Source organism: Canis lupus, chromosome X (genome assembly GCF_011100685.1).
Source record: "Canis lupus familiaris isolate Mischka breed German Shepherd chromosome X, alternate assembly UU_Cfam_GSD_1.0, whole genome shotgun sequence".
Lineage (NCBI taxonomy): Eukaryota > Metazoa > Chordata > Mammalia > Carnivora > Canidae > Canis > Canis lupus.
The window spans coordinates 46,847,102-46,874,241 of NC_049260.1; the positions used below are offsets into that span (position 1 = coordinate 46,847,102).

Below are 27,140 nucleotides of genomic sequence, written 5' to 3' on the forward strand. Positions count from 1 at the left end.
AGACTTCTAACTATGGGAAATGAACAAGGGGAATTGGGAAGGAGGTGGGCGGGGGGATGGGGTGACTGGGTGGCAGGCACTGAGGAGGGCACTCGACGAGATGAGCACTGGGTGTTCTATATATATATAAATTCAGGACCTGAATTATAAAGAAGGGAGAAAAATAGAAGTAAAAACTAACCATAAAGATCTCAAAATAAAAGATATAAGCTCAATTCAATCAATAAAAGTAAATGTATCAGAATTACCATTCAAAAGACATGTATTTTCAGGTTGTATTAAAAACAACACAAGCAAAACAACATGAACTGCAACAACAACAACAGCTGAGGTGCCTGGGTGGTTTTTTCGGTTTGGCTTATGACTCTTGATTTTGGCTCAGGTCATGGTCTCTGGTTCATGGGATAGAGCCCCATGTTGGTCTCCATGCTCAGTGAGGAGTCTTCTCTCCCTATCTCTTTCTGCCCCTCCCCCTGATCATGCTCTCTATACCTCTAAAATAAAGTAAATAAAGCTTTTTAAAAAGGGACTACATGCTGTTTACATGGGATATAAAGCAAAAATACACAAGGAAGTGGAAAGTAAATGAATAAATAAAAATGAACTAGGTTGGGGGATCCTTGGGTAGCTCAGTGGTTTGGCCCTTGCCTTTGGCCCAGGGCGCAATCCTGGAGTCCAGGGATCAAGTCCCGCGTCGGGCTCCCGGCAGGGAGCCTGCTTCTCCCTCTGCCTGTGTCTCTGCCTCTCTCTCTCTCTCTATCATAAATAAATAAATAAATCTTAAAAAAATGAACTAGGGAAATACTTACTAGAAAAAATATATAGCTATATTAATATTAGGTAAAATACATTTTCAGGCAAAAAACATTATTAGGGGGAAATATTATTATTCATAATAAAATATGCAATTCCCTAATAAGATATAACTTCTTTAAACTTGTGTGCCTCAAAATATATAAGGGAAAATAAAGTCAAACTCTGACTTTATAATGTCATTTCTGAGAATGAGGATAAAAATGTGAAATTGCTTTGTAACACAGGATATCTATTGTTTTACCTTCCCTCTTGTCCTTTTCTGATAATTATACCCAGGAATTTATATTGGAAATGGAGTATGAATGGGATGAGCACTGGGTGTTATTCTATATGTTGGCAAATTGAACACCAATGAAAAATAAATTTATAAAAAAAAAAGGAAATGGAGTATGACTAATAAATGCTTTAAGATGTGGAGCTGGCTAAATGGAGGCTGGATTAAAACAATGAGGATCCACCTGATATGGGAATAGGAAATTGACGGTCTGGTTCATGTGGTGGCAAATAATTTGGTTAGAATATTAGGCATTGTCCCTTGGGACTCCAACCTACTGTCCAGAGAGACTGGATCTTTAGGCAACTTGTCAATAAAATTACAGGAGTATGTTGAGTGAAAGGATACCAGAGACAAAATCTAGGATAAAGCCCTCCTGAAAGCAGATGGGAAATAAGCAGCAATTATTTAGCTTTAATAAAAGAGGAATCTGTTGCCTATTGCCATGAAACAGAGACAGCCAAGAGCCAGGTTATCATGTACCTTATGGGACGGCAACAAAATAAACTTTAGTCCTTTTCTAAAGCTGTCCAAGGAACTATGGAATTCTGGGTATTGGAATGAAGATACTGGGAGAAGTTCTAGGTATCAGGCAATCCCTCCAAACCTTACCTCTCCCTTGGGATAGCGGTACCGATATTTATCTTGGTCCCGTAGCGCAAATTCTTCAGGATAGTGTTCCTGGATTTCTTCATAGGTCATCTCCTCACAGACACCCTGAGAAAAATCATTTGGGGACAAAAGTATTGCCAAAGTGAAATCCACACAGCCTTTACCATAGTTCTGAGGCCAATGATTGTGGAAAAGCAGAACACAAGCACCTGATTTTCTGTGAACAAAGCTCTATGTTTGTGCCTGTTGTCTGAGTATATGTGTGTGTGTGTGCACGCGTGCATGCATGTGCATGAGATGTGTGGATGTGTGAATGTGTTCAGTTTGAGTATATAGTATATGGTGGGTACCTGTGTGTGGTGTTTCTCTATGATTGTCCCTATGATTTGTAGATATACGTTGTACATTTAAGTATGTATTTTATAAATATATGGGCTTAAGGATTTGAGACTGTGTGTGTATGTGTAGCACGCTGGTACATTTAAGGACATATGCCATATATTTATGTATTTGTCTCAGTATTTGTAGTGTGTTTATTTGAGTGTGTGTGTACAGGGTGTCTGAGCATCAGGGATATGCCCACATGAATGTCTCTGCAGTCTTTCTCTCAGTGTGTCTGCGGCATGCATTTCTGTGAATGTTTCTGATTACGTCTCTGGTAATCTGTGTGAGTATCTGTGTGCCTACTATGCCTGAGGTTATGTGAAATTCATGGTACCATTTCTATCATGCCATGGTATGCCTCTCTGTGTCCATGTGATGTAGCTATGTACAAAGACTGCATGTGTGTCTATGGTGAGTGTGTCCATATATATATCTCAAAGTGTGTCTCTGTGAGGTGTATGTATGTGCATGCATGATACAGGTTTAGATTGGTAGAAGTGTCTGAGAAGGATCCTATGTCAGACTAGCAGCAGGTATCTGTGAAGTGCATGTCTGTGAATATAGGCATATTTGTGATGGATACCTATGACTGTGTATGCAAGCACACACTTGTGTGCACATACATAGCAGTGCTCTTCTATTTTATAGCATTTTCCATCCCCTCTGTTCCTACCTCTGCTCCAGGACCTCTGGCAGATAAAGAAACACATATCCACAGACATCTCAGAAGACAAGAGTTAATAAATTCCTAACAGTTTCAGAGTGGGCAAGATAGAGTCTCTTCACCCAAAGAAGGAATCTAGAGCTGGGGAGCTCCTTAGGAGCACATAAGAGATAGAGTCTCCTCACCCAAAGAAGGAATCTAGAGCTCAAGAGTGAGCTCCTTAGGAGCACATAAGAGCTTCCCAAGTTCACTGAAAATTCCCAGAAATGAGGTGGGGGTGGGAAGCAATATTGGGTTTATAAGGTTTCCTTTTGATTGTGTGGATTCCAATTAGACTTTTCTGTAAGGGAGCAACAGTCTCTGGTTATTGTCTTTTGAATCATCTATTAACCTTTCTTTAGGGGTGAAGTTCACCCCTGCCATAGCCCACAATCAGCTCTGCAGTGTCAAATTTCTCTACTGATACTGTCCATGGGAGAAAGTGCACTCTATTGCATACACAAGGTCCTTCCAGATTGACATTGATTTTCTATTTTGAGGCATGCTAGAAGCCTGTTGCCTGTGGAAATGACCATTGACTTCTTACTGACTTAAGGCAAATTACCCAACCTCTTCCAATTTTATTTTTCTCATCTGAAAAATGAGGATTACAACTACCTCACAAAAATGCTTTGAATATTAGAGATGATATATGTAAAAGAGACTAGTACAGAATGTACAAGGCTTTCAAGACTCAATCAGTGGAATTTATTATTAACATATTATTGATCATGGAAAATAAACCAGAAACTTAGGCATCATTCTAAATTATTACTTCTTCCTTATCCTTCCCTTATAACAAATTTCTGTGATCCTATCTGCTAAATTTCTCAGAAAATCTATTCTTTTTTCTTCCCAGTCTTTACTGCTACCATCATAGCAGTTCTACACACACACACACACACACACACACACACACACACACACACAATCTATCTTCTTTGTTTATGCTACTCTCTACCTGACATACCATTCCTGATCCTCTCTACCTGGCTCACTGTTAATTAACTCTCAACTCAGCATCACTTCCTCCTGGCAGATCCTGGCTGAGTTTGATGTCCAGCCCTGACATCTGTGCATCCATGGTCTAACCTACCAGAGCCTATATCACAATGCTGTTTTGTATTTTGCTGTTTTTATTCACCATCTACTCTGTTTTGACTGAAAATTCAGTGAAGACAAGAATCTCTTTGTCTCCACCATCCCAAAGCCTAAAACAAAGTAGCTATCCAATAAATGCTTATACCACATATAGGCCAGAAGCAAGCAGTGAATGATCTCTTATGATGAAGGGCTTATATATTTGCTTGAATGTATTTTATAGCAAATATATGTGACATGTAGAACAATACTGTATATTCCTTTTCTATATATATGTATCTCTGTACATCTATAGCTGAGTACATGTGTATGTATGTAGAAATACACATATTTCTCTGTATTTATAGAAGTATATCTACAGGCAAGCAAGTTAACCTACCTACATGCAAGTTATTTATACTTGTGATAAGGCTTTTACTTTTAGGTCTAACAATCATAACCTGTGGACTGCAACCTGATGTCAGTATACCTATAGTTCAAGTGAGACAATGTGGAGGAAAAAATGCTTTTGCAAAGAGCACATGGGAATACTTGACTCTGAAGTGAGATTGCCCTGTCATGAGGGTCGGACAGTATTTCTTCTTCATTCCATCTCCAATGCCACTACTCTGGTCCATCGTTACCTCTTGCCTGGACTAATGCAGCCGTCCCCATACTGATCTGCATGCTCATCCTGGCCTTCTTCCCACATAGTTTCCATGCATGACCAGAATGATCTTCCATTTTTTAATTAATTAATTAATTAATTATTTTATTTACTTATTTATATCAAGTATAGTTAACATACAGCACCATATTAGTTTCAGGTGTATGATATAGTGATTTAATAATTCTATACATTTCTTAGGGCTCATCAAGATAAGTGTACTCTTAATAAACTGTGTCTATTTCACTCATCCCCTGCCTACCTCCCCTCTGGCAACCACCAGTTTGTTTATTTAAGAGTCTGTCTTTTGTTTATCTCTTCTTTTTCCTTTGTTCATTTGTTTTTTTTTTATTACATTCTACATATGAGTGAAATAATATGGTATTATTTTCTTTTTAAGAATGTGAGACACATTCAGGCCACTTCTCCTTGACTTAGACTACATCATTGGCTTCCCACTTTTAGGGCAGCATCTAAACACCTCAACATGAATTATAAAACTCCATGAACTGCCTTCCTTTCCAACCTCATCTCCCTTATGCTTCTCTTCTTACAACCTTTTGTCATAGGAGATGCAGTCTTATTTATGGCCTGCCTTTGGGCTCCATGAGGACAGGGAACATGTCTGTTCTGGCCTTCACTGGATCCCCAAAACACAGAACAGTATATGGTACATGGCTGGTTGTTGAGAAATATTTATTGAATTAATTTGGTTCTTCATAGGCACCAAAGCAGAGGCAATCCAGAGGATAACCCCAGAGTCAAGTCCCATCAATCACCAAAAAAATCCATCCCCCTCCATCTCACCGCATCAATTTCATTTAGGGCCTTCCACTGCTCATAGGGAACACCGAGGGCCTCCGCTGTTTGGATAGTCCTCTTCATGTGGCTGGTCCACACCTTCAGGGAGTTGATGCCCTGGGACTGAATGAAGTTAGCCAGGGCATAGGCATACTGGGTGGTGGGGTTGCAGGTGATGAGAAGACAGGAGAAAGAGAGAGATGAAAGAAGATAGAGTAGCTGTGAGATCTGCCACAAATGGTGAAATCGTGATGAACAAGAAAGAATAGAGTTTAAATGTTCCCAGTTTATAAACAAGGACATGACAAGGATCAGGGGAATAGAAAAGGATACGTGTGTTTATGTGTGTATATGTGTGTGTGTGTGTGTGTGTGTGTGTGTGTGTTCATTGATGCTTGCTTATTAAACCCCTTAGTTATTCATTTAAATTGCCCACCTCTGGCATTTGTGGAGCCTGGGAGTACAAATGGAGGCATTCTACCCAGTTGACCTCCCTTCTCTTCCCATTTCTGCCTCCATCCTGCACTTATAGGTGCCTTGAGTACATGTTTATAGATAACCCAGTCACATGACCAAGTTCTGTCCACACCCTATTTCCACTGATTCCCATGATCCACAAACAGCGACCCCTTGGCCACTCCTTTGCCTAAGGGTAAACATCACTGTAATGTGGCCTGCTCTCAGGTTGACAGACTCTTGGATAGGCCCACACAGTCATGGAAAGCAGATGCCAGGGCAGAAGGGAAAGGGATTCTGGGTTCTGGGTACTCAGAATATGGTCTAGAAGTAGAGGGTGTGGGATTTGGGAGACATTTCTTTTTGCCCTTGGGGATTCTCATTGCTTGAGTGGGGGTCTTTGGTACCCAGCTTCTAAGGGCATTCAAACATACTGAGTGTGTGGTCATGTGCTGGGTACCAGGGTGTCCTGTTCTCAAGACACAGCCAGTGCAGTAAGGGAAACAATGACAGCACTGAGAGGAAACATGAAGAGCTTTCAGAGCCCAAATGAGCAAGTCATTTGTTCTTCTTTGGCAAAGAGTCATGTTATTAGCCACAGATGGTATGTGAGGAACATTGACACAAATACATAGATGTGTTTATATGAACATATGCATATATACAAATATAAGCATTGTATATATCTATTCTAATTATGGATTATGATTCAGTAGTCCATGTGCTCTGGTGGAAGGAGCCCTTGACTGGGAAATAGGCAATTGGAGTTAAACTTTCCCAGCTTCCTCACATGGTCCCTGTGCTCTGGGACACATCCCTGTTTCTCTCTGGCCTCATATCTTCTGCCTGTAAGATGTGAACAGCATTAATTCAGCCTTTTCTTGTGAGCATCACATTTGATAGTGGACAAGAAGCATTCAGAGTGCTCCCTGACACACAGTAGGTGACAGCCTCTGTGATTATGGGTGATAGTTGATGGGAAAATGCTTTGTAAACTGCATGGTACACTGAGCCCATAAGCATAAATGTTGGTCCCAGGCATTTACATGTATATGCACACATTTGTGTGCAAGGGTAGTATGCGTTGTGGAGTTGGCATGTGTCCAAACTGGGCATTGAGCTGTGTGGGTAGGGCCATAGCTGGGCCCAAGCAAGAGATCCCTGGCTGCAGGTAGTGCCATGGGGCAAAAGCTGATGCCACCAGTACCTTCTATTCTTCTCTGAGGAGTAAAACAGGTGGGAGTCAAAGGTCTGGTTCACCCCAAGGGGAGTCTGTCAGTCTGAAGGTAACAGAAATGGAGCCACGAGGACCGGGCCTTCCAGCGCAGTGCCTTGCCTAGGGACACCACTACCTCTGCAGAGGGGGATGCTGAGGGGTAGGCAGGAAAGCTTGGTTTTCAATTCTGGCTCTCTTTTTTTTACTGGCTGCATGACCTGGGCTGTTTTTTCTCATCTCTGGGCCTCAGCTTCTTCAGGTTTCATAAATTACTAATGATAATGCCCACCCCACAGAACTGTTGTGAAGATTGAATGAGGCCACACACGTAGAAGCAGATGGTGCTGTGACTGTGCACAGGTGCCCAATAAAAGAGAGTGCTCCCTCCCTCATGAACCTCACTTTCCATTTGTTCTGCCCAAGCCATTGTTCCAGCAAGAACACTACCTGTATTAACAAGCTCAGAAACAGAGCCAAACACTAGGGAAAATGTGTGTCTTTAATTTATACTCATAATGTATAAGTTACTATATGCTTGGCTGGAGAGAAGAGACTCATGCCACAGAGTCAGAGATGGGCCAGAACTGAGAGTGTTGGAGCCTAGGGCATGGTGACTTGCCTGGGAGGGCAGAAAAGGTCAGGGGAGAGCTTCTTGGACCAAACCATGGAACAGGAGCTGGGCCCTGGAAGGGAGTCAGGAAGAGAGGGCAGGAAAAGGGCAGTAACTTGTGGGGACAAGTGCTGACAGTGGGATGACCTGAAGGAGGGGTGAGGGACTGTGGCATCAGCCCTGAGTAAGGGAGAAAATAGATTCAAGGATGGGGTACATCAGAGTAGCTTTCAGGGCATGTGATGATGCTCACCAGCTGACAGAGGAAGGCAGCCTAGGTGGAAGAAACTGCACAAGCAAATGCACAGAGTTGTGTGAGAGAAGAGAGGACCAGTCATGCAGGGGTGAAGGGTGCTCACTATAGTGGGGGTAGGAGAGCAGCCAGATCTGGGCAGGCCTGAAGTGCCAAGACCAAGCTGCAGATGCTATTAGTGCATGGGAACCATTCAAGGATGGGTTAAGGCTGAGCGGCTGATTGGGTGGAAGAGCGAGTGTGACCAGAACCTACTTTTACCCTGTCACTGAATTCTCCCATCATCAGGACCCAGGCAGTGGCTGTACCACCCACCCACAGCCCACCTGGGCCAGTTAATCCAATGCCTGGGGGTGTGGGGGATCCTTCCTACCTGCTTGCCTCGAGCTGAGAGGCCAGAGTCACCTCCGATGCGGCCTCTGAGGTTGAGTTCACTCTCACCATGCCGGCATAGGTAGATGGAGCGGGGTGTGACGTGGATGTTCATGAGATAGTAGACTGTGCGGCTCTGGATGTGGTCCTGTACTCGGTTCACCATGTAGCGTGTGCCCACATCGAAGATCTTGATGTAGGATAGGTGGCTGGGCCGGCCCAAGCAGGAGCAAGGGCAGCTCAGGGGATGATGGTGGAGAGGCTGATCCCAAGACAAAGCCCCAACCACATACCCTGCCTTCAAGTCTCTTGTACAGTGCACCCTTCACCCATCTTTCCTCTAACAAAATGCCATGCCTTGCCCTATTCTGGGTACCTGTTCTAGAGACTTCGCTCCTGTCCACCCCGAAGAGCTCACTGCCTGCTACCATATCCCCCTGTCTCCTTTCTTCAGTTTCAGTTTGATCCAGGCTATCTTTTCACATCTACTTTTTACACTCCAGTCATCTGGGCTCTCTTCTTTGTGGTTCACACTCCTGAAAAACTCAGAGAAAAGCTGTAATCCCATGTCCCTGGCTGCCTTCCACATCCTACTGGCAGCTCCTGAATTGCCTACTCATGCTTTTAAATCTCAAGCTGAGCTCTGTACCTCTATTCTTTAAGTCTCTGCTATGATATATTGTATTTGACAGTCTATAGGCAGCTACCAGATTGGGTCTGTATGCACTTGTGTCTGTGTGTGTATGTCTCTCTCCTCACTCAGAACGGGAAAAGTGTTGGTTTTTTTCCCTGTAATGCAGTTAACAAACACACCCTCTTCTGTTTTAAGCCTTGTGCTTGAGGTGGGGACTCAGCATCTGCCCTTTGGGAACTCTTAGGCCAGTCAAGAACATGGAAACACATGGCCAATGCTAAACACCCCTTCCATAAACAGTCATTCACTCTTTGTGAATGTGTGCCAAGTATTGGGATATGGGAATACAGAAGTGGTACACAACATGGAAATCTTGTGGTCCTTGTTTCAAGCCCCCCTTTTATCTCTCTTAATTCTGTGCTTTAGTCATGAACTAATAACTAAACACAGGGTGATAATCAAACTATTCAATAACCTGTCTGAAGAGGAGCTGGGAATGGGCAGCACTGACTAGTCAAAAGATTAGAATAATGATCTTATGAGGCCCCTGCTGTGCCAAGCATGAATCTTTTAGTTGTTGGACTATAAGGGAGTTCAAGGAAATCCCTGGGAAGAGGTAGGGAAGGCTGCAACAATGGGGTGACAGACAGCAACCCTGGGTGCACAGTAGCAAAACAAAGTAAATAGAAATAGCTATACTAACCCAAGTCATGTAAGTCAGTGGCTGATGGGTTTGGCCTCAGAAAGCCTCTCTTCTGATCTTCCTAGAGAAGCCTTTTTTATCTCTGAAGTTTTATTTTTATTTATTTATTTATTTATTTATTATTTATTTATTTATTTATTTTTTATTGGAGTTCAATTTGCCAACATATAGCATAACACCCAGTGCTCATCCCACCAAGTGCCCCCCTCAGTGCCCATCACCCAGTCACCCCAGGCCCCTGCCCACTTTATCTGTACCATACTTAATCATGCCCATCCCTGTCATCTGTGTCAATGGTTCCCACAGGACACTTGCTGAGCACTTTTTTGCGTATGTATATCTGTCAAGGAGTGAGGACTTCAAAATACATAAATCCTCATAATCATCCTAGGAATAAGGGATTATTAGCTTTGTTTTATAGAAGAGGAAAATAAAACACAGAGAAAGGAAATGATTTGTGTAAGGTCAATCTCTCCAACTATCTTATCCAGAACTCTCAGAACCAAGGGGTAGAAAATATCTGATGTAGGCTTGTTGCCTAATGACTGTCTGTTCTTGATGCTAGGTCCTGGATAGCTCTAAGAGAACTTCTGAATTCCTCAGTTAGTCGGACATTCTAGGTGCCTTCACACACTGGCCTTGCTTGGCCTCACTTCATGGTCCCGCACCCACACCTATGCCCACAATTTCTCTGTTTCAATCTAGCCTTCGTTCTTTTGCTAGAATATTCTCTAAACTCCTGTACTCTTATTCAGATTTAACTACACCATTCCAAAATGCTGTTCTATTTCCTTGAAAAGATATTCCTTGCCTGCTTTCCAAAGCTGAGTTGCTATGCATCCATTCCTCAAGAACCAGCACATTCAATCTCTCTAGGAAGTCTTCTTTGAGCCTTGGATCATGTGGAGTCATTTATAGGTGCTTCCCACCAAAAATATTATATTAGCTAGTGCCCACCTCTTACCATGTGTAATATAAAACAAAAGTTATAAGCTATATTACAATATGAAGAGGTCCTATGAATTTTTTTTCATTTTGACCACATTGATGCTGGTTTTGAAGTTAAAATAGCAAAAGCTTTCCAGATTGTTTTATTTTTATTTTTGGTAGCCTAAACCTTTCTGGTATCCCAAATACATATCTAGTCTACCTGGACTTGGTGAACCTGGTCTTCCAGATCTCTTTTTCCCATCTGGGGTAAGTTTTCTCTTTTGTGTTCCTTTAGCCCCCTTGGTTTAACATTTCCACAATTCTGATCAACTGCACATTCATTGTCTTCTCTGACCAAGTGGGCATTCTATCACAGCAGGAACAGCCCTTCCCTCTTTGGATTCCTAGGGCACAGCTTTGGCTGAGCCCTGATACATAGACTGTAAATGTCTGTTGATGTAAAATGATTAAATTAAGCCAACCCTCAGAATATGTCATATTCAGTCTCAAACACTAACTGAGCACCTGTAGAAGTCTAGGCTGAAGGCTAGGGGCTTTCTCAATGTCATTTTTCCACTTTAGCTCCCCTTCTTCAAGCTTCTTTCACTATAAGCTGCTAGCCTATATGGTGGTTTTGTGGAAATATGAAAAAGTTATACTTTCCTGAGGGCAGAAACATCTCCATTCCAGCACACATGTCTCGGTGAGAAAAACAAGTGTGCCCTTGACCTGGTTGTCCTTGCACAATGAACAATCTTTACAATTGTACATAAAGGTCCTGCTCCTTAAGTATCTAAGCCACATGTGACACTTCTTTATGATTTAGGCACGTGGGAGGGGGATAACCAGGCTGGAAGGATGAGATAACAGTTTGAATAAATATTTTACTGACTCATTATGTGGCCTCAGGTAAGCCCTTGCTCTGTTCTGTATCTCAGTTTCTCCATCTAAGGAGCAATGCAGTAGCAATACTTGCCTCTTAGGACTTCAGTTGGACAGAAGGATGCTCTTTACATTTTTTTAATGACAATTTGAGGTTTCCTTATACTTCTCACTTGGGGCCCAAAGGGTCTGAGTGACCACAGTCTCTTCTCATCACAACCCATTTTCAGGATTATGGGAATATACTGTCTAAAATTCACATATTTCGTTGGACACCGAGGCTCCTTCCACAGTTTGGCTATAGTGGCCATTGCTGCTAGCGAAAGATGAATGGATAAAGAAGATGTGGTTTATGTATACAATGGAATATTACTCAGCTATTAGAAATGACAAATACCCACCATTTGCTTCAACGTGGATGGAACTGGAGGGTATTATGCTGAGTGAAGTAAGTCAGTCGGAGAAGGACAAACATTATATGTTCTCATTCATTTGGGGAATATAAATAATAGTGAAAGGGAAAATAAGGGAAGGGAGAAGAAATGTGTGGGAAATATCAGAAAGGGAGACAGAACGTAAAGACTGCTAACTCTGGGAAACGAACTAGGGGTGGTAGAAGGGGAGGAGGGCGGGGGGTGGGAGTGAATGGGTGATGGGCATTGGGTGTTATTCTGTATGTTAGTAAATTGAACACCAATAAAAAAATATCATTATAAAAAAAAAAATAAAAAAAAAATAAAAAATAAAAAAAAAATAAAATTCACATATTCTCTGCACTACCAGCTAACATGTTTCTAATTTTTAGCTGGCAATATGAATGAGAGTTTAATATTTTTCATGTGTTTTTCCATATGTCAAGGCACGATGGAAGCTACCTGCGGATAGAAACCACCTCTTGCTATTATTGATATCCCTACATACACCACAGCTCAAAGAGGCCAAATATCTATTGATTGAAGAGGAACATGGATTTTGTGAAAAGAGACATGAGTAAGAGACAAAATATGATTAAAATCCTAGTTCTACCCCCTGATTTGTATTGGGAACTTGGCAAATGGTTTAAGCTAAGACTCAATTTTCTCTTCTTGAAAAATTATAAGCATAAGATCTATTTTGGCTTCCTTTATAGGGGTGCTGAAGGGATTCAGTAGAAACAAAGAACGTGAACATGTTTGGAAGCTGAAGTGTCATCCATGTGTAAGGAATGCTTTTGAAAAAAATAATAGCAACAACCACAGGTGGGAAGCATTTGTTCCTAGAAATCAGGGTCCTTAGCTGTCCATATTGCTCAGGAAGGCACCACCTTAACCATCTCATAGACATTTTACATCTCAAGGACTACCTCAGATAATTTTGGAGTTTGGAGAGTCCTAGAAGACAAATAATCAAATCTAGCTCCATGATTTTACAGATAGAGAAGTTGAGGCCCAGAGAGGGGGGGGCATTTTCCCAGGTCCTAAAGGACATCAAAATAGGGTTAAAGATCCTGTCTTGGATTTTAAGGTTCTGCGTTCTTACCTATCCAGTTCATCATCCAAGGGTTGGTAGTTGACCTCATAGCACTCAATTCTCTTTAGAAAGTCTTCCAGAACCTTTTCCCGGTCACAGTCTATGTAATCAGGGCTGCCAAGTTTTACTTGCTAGGAAAAGGGAGAAGAGGGAAACTGTAAGAGACAGAGACTCTAACAGTGATCTTTGGAAGTGCTCTTAGAGATCATTGAGTACAACATCCCTCATCATGAAGATTAGGAAATTGAGGCTTAGACAAAGGGTCTTGCCAAGTTTACAAAGTCAGTCAATTGAAGATAATTTGGATTGTGTGACTGCTTATTCCTTATTTCTATGTGATTAAACAAGGTCTGTTATAATATTGTACTCACTTCTAAAGCACACAGTTTCTAAGAAGAACAATTAAAAGAACATGTGGTATTCACATATGGAATATTGCTCAGCCATCAAAAAAATGAAATCTTGCCATTTGCAACCATGTGGATGGAACTAAAGCGTATTATACTAAGCAAAACAAGTCAATCAGAGAAAGACAATTATCATGATTTCACTCATATGAGGAATTTAAGAAACAAAACAGAGGATCATAGGGGAAGGGAAGGAAAAGTAAAATAAGATGAAATCAGAGAGGGAGATAAACCATAAAAGACTATTAATAATAGGAAACAAACTGAGGGTTGCTGGAGGGGAGGTAGATGGGGGATAGGGTAACTGGGTGATGGGCATTAAGTAGGGCACTTGATATAATGAGCCAGTGCTCACCACCCAGTGGTGTTGTATGCAACTGATGAGTCACTAAACTACCTCTGAAACTAATAATACACTATATGTTAATTAATTTAATTTAAATAAAAAAGGTAAAAAATAGTAAAAGTAAAATTGTGATGTGAGAAATGGTTGAAGAAGAATAGGAGATCTTGGCCAGGGGTCATAATGGCTTACATGTATTGAGTGTTTAATGAGAGAATATGGCATGTTGGCTTTAAATTTCTAAAAGGTTGATGGCTCCTAATCCCCCAATGCCTATCTTCTCCATCCACATTTGCCATCTCATGAATGGCACTATCATCCACTCAGTTACCTGAGTCTAAAAAGAATAGAGAAGTCATCCTAGATGTGTCATCATCCCTTACCTCTCAGCAGACACCAGATCCTTTCCACTCTATCTTCTAAATATTCCTCCCATTTATTTCCATTCTCTCTTTCATGGATGCTTACTTTAGCTTTGTGACTAATTTACTCTTGTCTACAGTCTTGTTACTTCCAATGTATTCCTCATACTAGCAGCCAGAAAGATATTTTTAACATGAACATCTGACCATGGCATTCCCCTGCTTAAAACTCTTAATCATTTCCTAATATATTTTAGGGCAAAGTGTGAACTATTTTATTAGGTGACCCATTTGTCATAATTGACTCCAAGATTATTTCTTCATCTCATATCTTATTGTTCTCCTATTCTTCCACACACTGCTCTAGCTAACTTAAACTACTTATAGTTCCCTGGAGATGCCATAATTAGTATATACTATTCCTTTATATCCAATTCTTTGCCTGCCAAGTTCCTATGTATTCTTCAAGGTTCAGGTCAGCTATTGCTTTCATTGAGAAGCCTTCCCTGATACACATCTATCCCTCCCATGTAAGGATAGGTACTCAACAGTGTTTTCCCACAGCCTCTTTTATTTCTTCATCTCAGCACTGACTCATAGTTATGTCTATAAACTTGTCAGTATCTCTCACTTGACTGTGATCTCAAGGGCAGGATTTTTCCCTATGTCTCTAATACACAGAATAGACCAGTTTAGTCATATAGATTAAATTTGTGTTGAATCAGTAAATGGCTGGATAGAAGGGGCGATGAAGAAGAGAGGGATTGGACATGTTCTATGTCTCAAGAGGAAAAAACAGGACAAATCAGTGAAAATTTCAGGAAGGTAGATTTCAGCTTGATTGAACTGCATTTGATAAAAGCAATGAGTCTCTTGTCACCGGAGGTATGAAAAAAAATAGACAAACATTTAGCTGAGATTTCAAGTATTTGATGGAGGCTTAAGGGAGATAACCTATAAGATTTCTTCTGTCCCTGAGCTCCAATAATTTCATGAAATAAGGAACAATAAAATGTGGTGGGTGATCCAGTTCTAGACCACATGCCTAGAATATAAGAGCAGTTATATTTCTGATACAAGCCTGAGGTCTAGTCTCAGTACTACTTCTTTCTGGTTGTATGAATCCTTGAAAACTCTTTTTTTGGAATCTCTGCTCTCTCTCTCCAACAATGAAATGATACCTAACATACAGGTTTATTGTAAACAAATCAGTAAGAGATGCTTGGTGCCCACTGCATATTAAGGACTCTATATTTGGCTACTTTACATTTCATAGGATTATTATAGGACAGGATGGTCAGGAAATACTTCCTAAGGGAGAAGAATACCACCTTTAACCTCATAGAAGTCTTTTTAGGCATTATCCAAACCTGAGGAAAAGTAAGGAGGAAAGGGTAAAGTGCTCCTTACCCTGATGTTTTCTGCAATGATGCCAGGGTCATTACAGATAGACTCAATGAAAAAGACCTATAAGAGAAAAAGAAGAGAAATTTTCAGCAAGGAATTATGTTTGGTAGTGCCAACCATAGCTTCACTTATTCACAGTGGCTGTGAGTTATCCCCAGGGGGCATCTCTGACAACATTTCATACAGTGTTACTTTTAGGATTTTGAGTTTTATGAGGCATATTGACTCTAAACTGAATGGCCTTAAGTTATTCTTTTATGTTTTTAATTGGGTTTTAGTTCTTATATATGCTTTTTGTAGTGGTTCTCTTCCCTCCATCCTCACTTCCACCTCCCACAGTGTCAGCCTGTCAGCAATTATCTTCCATTACTAATATGGCACCTCTTCTTTCCTGTTCTGTTTTGCTGCTTCTAACTGTGATCTAGAAAGCCATATAACAAATTAAAGCCTGACTTAGGCTGATTTGTAGCTGATTTGGCAGATTGAAGTCCTTTGGTTTACCTTTCTTTAGGATTTGTACTAGATAAGTAGGCTCTAGATAAGAGTGGGAGTGTTACTATACCTTGTAACCATGTTCTTTAGCAAACTGCAGAATTAGTGACCGTCGTTCTCTGGTAGTGTTGGTGGCATCAAAAACCTATAGGCCAATGATGACATTGGGTTACTCTGAATGTGGTTTTTGAGAGAACACCTACTCCTTGATTATCCTTGTGCTAAGTGGAAGGCTTCCAGGGTGAGATAGAACTTGACTGAGTTTTGAAGGATAGGAAGGATCTGATACTGATTTATGCCAATATCTCAAGCATTTATTGAGCCCTTGCTGTCAGTCCAGAAATGTAGCAGACTGTAGGCATAAACAAGAGGAAACCTATAAAATTTTATTAGCATCATTTTATAGATAAAATAGCCAAGGCTTTGAGGAAAGATTTGCTTTAACCAAGGCCACCAAGAGTTGCTGACAGAGCAGAGCTACAATGGATTTTCTCAACTCCTAGTTGAGGCTTCTTCCTTCTCTATCACTTTGGAACTCTTTAAGAACAGGTAACAACTCCCTATCCTCAGCACCTTAGGTGGGACTATTTAAAGATCTCTTCTCCTTTTAGAATTCACAAATCCTACCCCAAGGGTTTATAATATTAAATTGACTAGATTTTTGGGTAAATCTCTAGAACTCAAAAATATTTGTACTATAGTCTTTTTTAAAAAATATTTTATATTTATTTATTCATAAGAGACACACAGAGAGAGGCAGAGGGTGAATAAGGCTCCCTGCAGGGAGCCCAATTCAGGACTTGATCTCAGAACCCCAGGATCATGACCTAAGCCAAAGACAGATGCTCAACCACTGAGCCACCCAGGCGCCCCTGTACTGTAGTCTTAAACTGTGTTGTAGTCTTAATTCTTGGGGGTGGAGTGGTAAAGCATAGTGGTTAGGAATGTAAAAAATTTTTTTAAAAAATATTTTATTAATTTATTCATGAGAGACACAGAGAGATGCAGAGACACAGGCAGAGGGAGAAATAGGCTCCATGTAGAGAGCCCAATGTGGGACTTGATCTCAGGACCCCGGGATCAAGCCCTGGGCCAAAGGCAGATGCTCAACTGCTGAGCCACCCAGGCATCCCAGGAGTGTAGATTTTGGAGCTATATAAACTGAATTCTAGTTTTGGCCTTGCTGCATACATGCTGTGCCACCTTGAGGAATTATTTACTCTCTCTGTGCCATTTTTTTTTTTTACTATAAAATGGAGTATTAACAACAACATGCTTGTCTCATGGGAGAGGGTGGAATTAAATTACTATGTGTAAAATACTTATAATAATGTGTGGAACATAGTAAATGTTCAATACATTTGAGGGGTCCTTAATTCCAGCAGAAACTTGAGGGAAAATGCAAATTTCTTTACCGCAACATGACCTTCCTCATGGCTGAGATAGTCATGGACATCCTTCAGGGCTGCCAGGGCACACTGCCTAAAAAATACAGAGAAAGAAATGGAGACAATCCCTATCCCCAAGATGAGTTCCTCTCTATTTTTCTCCATTGTCTTTTGCACCATCTCTCAGATATCTCACATTAAATTATTAATCTATGAAACATATACATAGGGTATCCTATATTCCAGACACTGTGACAAGCACAGAGAGGTCACATAGTTGAAAGTGGCTTTGTGGGCCAGGCATAAAGTGGCATACCCAGGAAAAGTAGACTAATGACAGAGCCATAATATTAAAAACTCCAATCTTTGGGGTGATAGAGCTCAAGTGGAACTGATCCTTAAACCCAGTTAGAGTTTGAGTATATGGTCTGTGAAATAGAGGGCATTCCTGGAATGGGTACCAGTACAAGCACAGGTATAATGGTGGCAATATATTCATGCATTTGGTAAAAATCTATTTAGTGATTATTCTTTGCTAGGTTCTTTTATAAGGGCATGGATCAATAAATGAGATATAGGATCTGTTGTGGAAATGGTCAGTGTCATAGAGGAGAGAGACCTTGAGATTGAATAGATGGGACTGGAGATACTGAAATGAGCCAAGCTATTGAGACTCTTAAATGCTAGGCTGAGAATTTTCCACTTTCTCTTGTAAGGAGTAAGAGACTGAGACCATTAGTTCCTAAGTTCTTAAGTAGGGGATGGTCATGGGTTTTGGGTAGGCTAGAGGAAAGGCTTTCCCAATCAGCCTTTGAGAGTCTAGAAGATCTCCTTGTTAACCCAAGTAACTCTGCCCCATGCCCCCATTATCTTAACAAAGCCCTCCTTCAACAATGGGCAGCACAGTTCTATAAAATAGTAGGCACTTACTTCCTGATAAGTAGGGCCTCCATATTGTCTGGGAGAAAGAATTCGTAGTTCTTGTAGCTCACTGCTTCCCGTCGGTACTGGCCTAAATTAAACACTGAAAGCAGGGAGACCTGGTGAAGAGGTTGGAAAGATTCTAGTAGAAAAATATTTAATTGCTGGGAGAGATTTCAGAGGTAGAAGGAGGTATAATTTGTGCCTATATAATATGCTTATAAAGCTTCAAATTGTGGCTACTAACTCACTTATTCCTTACAACAACCCTGCAACATAGAAATTACAATCCCATTTTATAAATTAAGAAATTTTTTTTCTAGATGCCACTCTTTTTTTATAAATTTATTTTTTATTGGTGTTCAATTTGCCAACATATAGAATAACATCCAGTGCTCATCCCGTCAAGTGCCCACCTAAGTTCAGAGATAAGAAGTAACTTTCATAGTTAATAAGTGGGAAGCTGGGATTCAAAACCAGGTCTGTTTGGCTCCAAAGCTAGTGGACATTTTACTATTCTATTTCATTATAAATTCCAACCCTCTTAATGCCCTATTCTATTGGAAAGATAAGGGAAAAAATCCAGTGAGTAAAATCAATTACTAACGGTCAGTGAGTTAGCAGGTAACAGAATTAGACTGGGCCTCCTGAAACCTAGCTCAATGTTATTACATTCTCCTGTATAATGATAGAGAATCCAAATTTATTGCCCTCTCTAGGCCATACTTTTTCATCAGTAATAGTGAAAAACTGAGAGAAGGTAAGGAAAGGAGGAGAAAGAGGATAAGAGGCTAACACAATATTTCATTCAATAAATACATTCTGATGTACACTCTGTAAAGCAGGACATGAGTTCTGAAGCCTCAAAGATAGACCAGATATGTATGATGGGGACCCAAGGAGCTTACAATCTAGCAAGTAGGACAGACAGTAAACCAGTAAACAGAGTTCCGACAGAGTTTCTTGAGTTCTCTGACAGACGCATTCAAAAGAATAAGGGGAAGGACAGATTAATTATACTTAGGGTAATCTGACATGGTTTCCAGTAGCATTTGAACAAGTCCTTTTAGGAAGGCAGGCCTTTTTATAGGCAGGCATGGGGGATGGGAGTGGGGAACAAAAACATTCCAGGCAGAGGAATACTATAAGCAAAGGTATGACATTGGCAAAAGGCAGAACATGTTTAGGGAGTGATGAGTCATTCACTGTGACTGAAGCCTGAGAGACTGGCAGGGGTGGATCATGGAGGGCCTTGAACAACAGGTTAAAAATCTTGGGCTTAAACCTGCAGGCCAAGAGGACCTGTGGAGGTATGGTAAGCTTTGTGCTTTTTGAAACATGACTCTGAGGCTTTGTGCTCTGTGGGAATGGACTATATTGGAGCAGATGGAAAGCGTGTGCATTAGGGCAGAGACCTATCCACCACAATCCCATATTTCTCTAACATCCAACAGAAACTATGTGGAGCCTGTAGTCCTCCACAAGAACGATACTTTCTCTTCTCTTTTGCCAATGTTCTACTCCTCCCACAGGACCAAGCTCAAATATATCCTACCTGGAAGCTTTCTCTGCCTTCCAGTTGGTGATTTCCTCTGGGAGCCCCCTCATTACCCTGCTCTAGGATTCTTTAAGTGACCATGAGGCATTCTTATGCATCCCAGCCAGATAGAAAACTCTTCAAGGACAGGGTGTGATTCATTAATTTTTGCATCCTCATTGCCAAGCATGGGTTTTAGCACATAAAAAACATTGGGAAATCCTTCATCAGTGAATAAGAGAAAGTGCATGAAGGAAAAGAAATGGGATAAAGAGAGGAGGAGACTTGAAGAGAGGGAAGGAAGGGGGCAGATAGATAGGGTGCTGGGATGGGCAAGAGAAAGAAGAGGAAGAGAATGGAGAAAAGGTGGAGTACATGGCCAACGTGGGATTATTTTTTTTCCCCATCTGTAGAGCCAAATAGCAGACCTGGTACAGTGGGTATCAGGCTTTGGAATAAACCAGATGTGGGCTTATTTCCTGGTTCTTTCACTCAATGGCCATGTGCCTTTAGTGGGACTTCACCTCTTGGGCACTAATTTAATCAATTGTAGAATGATGATAATACTAGTTTCCTCTTCATGGGCATTTTAGAACTTAAGAATAGATGTTCATTCTTTGAGGACAGACATCCTGTCCTATAGAGAAGTTTGCCTAATATCCAACAAGACCTTTGGCACAGCTATGTGCTCAATGAATAATTAAAGATCGAATAAATAAATAAATGCCCAAGGAGAACTGTTTGCTGCACTAGGGAGCAGTGCCCCATTTCGAGAGAGAGAGAGAGAGAGAGAGAGAGATCTAAATACTTGTTTAGTGCATCAGTAAAGGAGGAACATGGTCCAAAAAATTTTTCAGATAAGTTGATATTCTTTGAAAACATCAATATAGTCATTGAGGGTAAATAAAAACATTGGTAGACATTCTAACCTTTACTGTTTTTATTCTGAGTTGCATAAGATATGGGAGCACCCTATCTCTTACTGTTTAGAGCCTCTAAATGTCTTAATTTGATCATACATGAGAGAGGGAAAGCAACATGATCTGGTCCCCTGCTCCCTGAACAGCTCCTGGGGAGAGAACTGATACACACTACAACAACAGACTCTGTAGTTAGCGTTGGCAGAGGGGGCTGTAGGAAGGGATATGGGAACTCAGGGAAGTACAGTCCTCGTAGGGGGAATAGAGGAATCAAATAGGAACAGAACGGGGATACGGAGTGAGGGGGATAGAGAAATCAAATGGAGAATAGGAAAGAGCAATTACTGAATAAGCAATAGTAAGCAGAAAAGAGACCACACTGAAGAGAATGGAAAGTTGGAAATAGGGAGTGAAGGAGGAGGTTGATAGGCAGGGAAGGAGGCCCCTCTGGAGGTGGAAAAAGGCAGGACCACTTCTGCCTGGGGAGGGGAAGCCAACAACAAGCTGAAACCTAAGGAGAGGCTTGGAGAGAGCAGATGTCTTCTGGACTCCAGAGGACAAGGTTAGCTAAGGTGCCCAGCTTTAGCGAAGACCCTGTGGGAACCCCTGGGCTGTGGCTTCAATGTGCTTGACTCCATATACCCTAAGGCTTAAAGAAGATCTTAAGGTTTTGAGTAAATGGTAATGCTAATCAAAATAGTAATATTGGTATGGTAATAATAATAATGGCAATAAACATAAGAATGATAATAAAAATACTATATTACTCATATGGTTGTGTTAAGATCTTGCAAAACTGAAGGTCCCTGAGAATAGACATTTAGTCCTGTTAATTATCCTATACCTAGTACCTAGAATACAGTTAGGCACAGAGTATGTGCTCAAGAAATTGTAAAACTTTTAAGAGTGCAGTGGTGGTGGTGGTAGTAGTAGTAGTACTGGCGTTGGTATTAGTAGTAGTAATTCTAAGATTGGTAATAATGTTTTGAGGCATTCCTGGTACTGAGGGAATGTCCTTTCTGAGGCCTGCTACCTTACTCTTCAGCTAGTGGCCAGTAAGGGGCTGTAGAACAAATGGTTTCAGAAACATACCTTTAGTTGGTGTTCCTATCCAGTTGAGATATCTTGTGAGCTTCGTGGAGATGTAGGTCTTTCCTCGAGCTGGTAAACCCACCATGATCACCATTGTGGGGGAATTGGTAAACTGGGGTATTGACGCTGGAAAATAAACAACATCTCAAAAGCTTATCCCCAGGTTTCCATGACCTTCTGGTATCATATTAGAGGTGTAGAATTAGAAAAACATCCTTCCTACCATTGTAACAGCAACAACAATAACAAAAACCTGGACATTTTCTTTTTTTAAAAAAGATTTTATTTATTTATTTATTCATGAGAGACATAGAGAGAGAGAGAGAGAGAGAGAGAGAGAGAGGCAGAGACACAGGCAGAGGGAGAAGCAGGCTCCATGCAGGAGGCCTGACATGGGACTCGATCCTAGGTCTCCAGGATTCCACCCTGGGCTGAAGGTGGAGCTAAACCACTGAGCCACCGGGACTGCCAAACCTGGACATTTTCTAACTGACTTCTGAATTCATCAGAAAACTGAGATTACAATGTAAACAGCTAACCCCAAATCCGTAGAGATAGGCAGGCATCTGCAGGGAGCAACAGGGCCCAGGTATTTCCTTATCTTTCATAGATACTACTGCATAACATATAAACTCATAAAAAGACTCAGCTAAAAAAATTTTTAATAAATTGATAAAGATTGGTTGTGAGCTAGTATGAGAATGTGAAGCCCCTGGGGGCTGAAGAAATAGATGGTTTTGCATCCTCTAAGAATTCCATCAGGTGTTGACAGAGAAGACAGAAGAATCCTGAGATAGATGTCCTGTAGTTCTGGCTTGGAGAGGAAGACAGAAGAGCAGCCATTGCTGAAATTGTGCCCAGATCTTTCTCCCTTTGTATTCTATGAAACAAAAACCTTAGTCTTCACAGAGAAAGGGAATGCAACTGTAGTTTGGGAGCACTGGTGGAAATTAACTGCAGCTGATAAAGAGGAATGGCCAACACTATTGAAATTCTGCCCAGACCCATCTACTCCATCTCCTCTAAAGAAAATAATCTTTAATCTACAAGGAAGGGCAACAGAAACTGAGGACACTGGGAGAAACTCACCACAGCTGGAGAAGAATAATGGGAAAAAATGCTATAGCCCAGGAGGCATAGGAATATGCACTAAGCCCACCATTATAGTTAGAGAAGAGGCAGGTCACACCTCCAAGACTGAGGATAAGCCTGCCTAAGGCTGAGACTTCATTAGACTAACATAAAATGGCATTGGTCCCCTATTCCCTACTAAAGGTAAGTAAAATAATAGAAGACTGCATCTTCAAAGGATGCAAAAAATAATTGTCTCCCTCCAGAGAGTAACACAAAGGGAAGAATCAAGGCAAGAAAAAAAATAGTCTGAAGAGACAAAGAAATAATCAGGATCAGACTCAGTTATGATACACATGTTGGAATTATCAGGCAGAGAATGTATAATAGCTAAGATTGATAAGTTAAAAAGTTTATTGGAAAAGGTAGACAACATGTAAGATCAGATAGATAATTTCAGTATGGGGATGGAAAGTATAAGAAAGAATCAAATGTAAATGCAAGAGAAAAAACACAGTAATAGATCTTAAGGATGTCTTCAATGTTCTCATAAATGAACTTAACATAGCTAAGGAATCAATGAACTTGAAGATAGGTCAGAAGAAATTACACACCCTGAAATGCAGAGAAAAAATATTAAAAAAAGAAACAAACAAAACAAAACAACCCAGAATAAAACATCCAAGAAATATGGGAAAGTATCAAATAGTGTAATATATATGTAATATATAAATATCATGTACATATATGTATATACATGCAATATATATGTAATTAAAATAACAGAGGAGAAGAAGGAGATGATGGGAAAGAAGAAATACTTGAAGAGAGAATTGCCAAAAATTTTCAAAATTGAGTTATTGATTATAAACCACAGATTCAGGTATCTCAGAGAATACCAATCAGGATAAATAAAATATAAAAATGAACCACACCACACCTAGACATATCAAATTTAAACTGCAGAAAATCAGGCAAAAATAAAATACTGAAGAAGGCCAGGGAAAAGGGGCAGTAGGAACACCTTACCTACAGAAGAACTAGGAGAATTATATTAGACTTCTTGTCAGAAGCCACATAAGCTAAAAGATAGTGAAATAAAAAATTTAAAGCTTTGAAAGTTAACAACAACAACAGTAACAAAAACAACAAAACCCACAGACCCTGCCAATCCAGAATTCTAAAGTAAGCAGAAATATCTTTCAAAAATAAAGGAAAAATAAATACTTTTATTTAAGACAAACAAAAACAGGAAATTCATCACACCAGACCTCTCATATAATAAATATTAAAGAACAATATTTAAGCAGAAAAGATGTGATATAGGTCAGAAAATTGGATCTACATCATTAAAGAAGAGCATTAGAAAAGGAATAAATTAAGGCAAAATACACCTTTTATTTTTCATATTATTAATTGTTCTAAAAGACAACTGACTGGCTAAAGTAATAATAGTAATAATGCATTGAGTGTTCATAGCATATATCAGAATGAAATAAGCAGCTCAAAAAAGACACAAGGAAAGAGAGGAAGAATCTAGGAATATTTGTTATAAAGGTACTTGTTCTATATATAAAGCAATATAGTGTTATTTGAAGGTAAACCCAAATTATTTTCAAAATACATTGTAAACTCCAGGGGAACCACTAAAAAAGTAAACACACACACACACACACACAGATATATAGATGATAAGTAAACACAAGCAATAAAATGGGATCATAGGGGATCCCTGGGTGGCTCAGTGGTTTAGCACCTGCCTTCAGCCCAGGGTGTGATCCTGGAGTCCCCGGATTGAGTCCCACATCGGGCTTCCTGCATGGAGCTTGCTTCTCCCTCTGCCTCTCTCTCTCTCCCTGTGTCTCTCATGAATGAATAAATAAAATTTTAAAAATATAAAAAATAATAATAAATTGCAACTGCCCTTTCTCCAACACATGCTTTAAAAAAATGGGATCATAGAAAATGCTCAAATAAAATAAGAGAAAGCAAAAAAAAAAAAAAAAGATAAGAAACAAAGAGGTCTGGGAAGATGGTGGTGGAGTAGGAAGACTCTAGGCTTGGCTTGTCCCACAAATACAACTAGATAACAATCATATCATCCTAAATAATCACCAAATCAACGTGGAAACTGGCAGAATAAACTCCACAACTAAAGGTAGAGAAGAGACCATATCAAGAAGGTAAAAAAATGTGGAGACACATCTTGGGAGAGAAACAGATTATGGCCACCATGGTGGAAAGGAACTGCAGTTGCAGAAAAAGGCAAGAGACAGGCTGGCACACAGGGGAGCCCACAAGAGGCAGACAAACCCCCATGGAAATTGGCTTGGAAAGTGAAAGGGGCTGAATTTTGTGAGTTCTTGCAACAACTAGGGTTAAAAGTCTGGAGATTTAAAGGCCAGCAGCATTGGCTCAGGGAAAGCACAGAGAGCATTAGGATGCTCTTAGAGAGAAAGCTGGGCAAACAGCCTGTGGACATACAACTTGAAAATAGCAATCTGAAGAGTGCCTGGGGAATACAATGAGGAAATTATTTGCTCCTCTTGGAGCCTGTCAGTGTCTTCGAGTGGTAGCATTCATGGAAAAACCCATCTGGGAACAAAATGAATGGCAGGCACCATTCCCGCCTCCCAACCCTTTAGGAACGGGACCACTTGTGGGACCCAACCAACGCTTACATTTGCTACCCAACTAGCTTTTGCCAAGCCCACCCCGCCTCTGGTGGAACTTCCCTTCCCAGTCATGCTTGCCTAGGTTCCATTGTGGCAGGCTTCTTCTCCTAGAAGACCAGCCCAAATCCCCGCCCACATTTCATCCCTCCAGCCAGGAGTTTTGTGGGGCCTCAGTTTTGGCAGCAATGTTAAAAGCATAAGCAGACCAGAACATACCTAGTTAAAACTTGCCACACTCAGACCAGGTACCAAATATTGCCCACAACAGGGAAAGAGAGCCTCTGTAGATGACTGGCCTGAAGGATAAAGCAGTCAGGACACAATGGCAGAGCACATGCGGCACAAATTGGAGACATGCTCTGAAGCACTAGGCCCTGGGGAATAGGGGACACTACATTAAAGGGTATTACAGGAACTCTTCTTCATCAGGTGATTATCCTCAAGAACAAGAGAAGAAGCTGACATTCCTAACATATAGGAACATGCATAAGGACTTAGACAAAAGACAGAAAAATTTATTCCAAATGAAAGAACCAGAGAAGGTCATGACCAGAAGTCTAAGCAAAAGAGATATAAGTGACATGCCTGACAGAGAATTTAAAGTAATGATTATAAAAATACACACTGGACTTGAGAAAACACTGGAAGTCACTAGTGAGAACCTTAATACACAGATAAGGAATAACATAACAGAGATAAAGGGTTCAATAAGGGAAATGAGAAACACACTTGATAGAATGAACAGCAGACTGGAAAAAACAGAAGAATAAATTAGTGATCTAGAAGACAGAGTAACAGAAAGTAATCAGGTTGAACGAAAGAGAGAAAAAAATAATTATGTAAAATGAGAATAGACTTAGGGAACTGAGAGACTCCATCAAACATAATAACATTCATATTATAGGGATCCTAGAAGAAGAAAGAGAAAAATGGGCAGAAAATTTACTTGAAAAAATAATAGTGAAGTAAGTCAGTCGGAGAAGGACAAACATTATATGTTCTCATTCATTTGGGGAATATAAATAATAGTGAAAGGGAATATAAGGGAAGGGAGAAGAAATGTGTGGGAAATATCAGAAAGGGAGACAGAACGTAAAGACTGCTAACTCTGGGAAACGAACTAGGGGTGGTAGAAGGGGAGGAGGGCGGGGGGTGGGAGTGAATGGGTGACGGGCACTGGGGGTTATTCTGTATGTTAGTAAATTGAACACCAATAAAAAATTAAAAAAAATAATAGCTTAAAAAATCCCTAATCTGAAGAAGGAAATAAATATCCAGATCCAGGAGGCACAGTGATGCTCCAACAAAATCAGTAAAGCATATTCACACCAAAACATATGGTAATTAAAATGACAAAATATAGTGATGCTTACAGGCAGCAAGTCAAAATAAGACAATTACATACAAGGGAAATCCCATAAAGCTATAAGTAGACTTTTCAGCAGAAACCTTGTAAGACAGAGGGAATGAAGTGATATATTCAAATTGCTGAATGGGAAAAATATACAGCTAAATTACTCTAACCAGCAAGGCTATCATCCAGAATAGAAGGAGAGATAAAGTTTCTCAGACAAACAAAAACTAAAGGAGTTTATTATCACTAAACCAGCCTGCAAGAAATAT

The 27,140-nt window shown here is 40.4% G+C and overlaps 1 protein-coding gene across 7 annotated transcripts in view; it reads right to left on the reverse strand.

Annotated features, from left to right (window-relative positions):
- Positions 1-27,140, reverse strand: part of PFKFB1 (6-phosphofructo-2-kinase/fructose-2,6-biphosphatase 1) — a 73,853-nt gene that overhangs the window by 22,495 nt on the left and 24,218 nt on the right. For 5 of the 7 annotated variants that reach the window (XM_038587529.1, XM_038587527.1, XM_038587528.1 and 2 more), the window contains 9 exons: positions 21,772-21,897; positions 18,232-18,325; positions 17,329-17,395; positions 15,984-16,058; positions 15,425-15,481; positions 12,912-13,033; positions 8,246-8,453; positions 5,344-5,490; positions 1,703-1,807 (listed from right to left, as the gene is read on the reverse strand). In XM_038587529.1, the coding sequence (XP_038443457.1) occupies positions 1,703-1,807; positions 5,344-5,490; positions 8,246-8,453; positions 12,912-13,033; positions 15,425-15,481; positions 15,984-16,058; positions 17,329-17,395; positions 18,232-18,325; positions 21,772-21,865 (969 nt within the window). In that variant the 5' untranslated portion in view covers positions 21,866-21,897. Of the gene's footprint in view, positions 1-1,702; positions 1,808-5,343; positions 5,491-8,245; positions 8,454-12,911; positions 13,034-15,424; positions 15,482-15,983; positions 16,059-17,328; positions 17,396-18,231; positions 18,342-21,771; positions 21,898-27,140 lie in introns of those variants that run through there. The other 2 variants (XM_038587532.1, XM_038587531.1) reach the window with 2 other exon arrangements.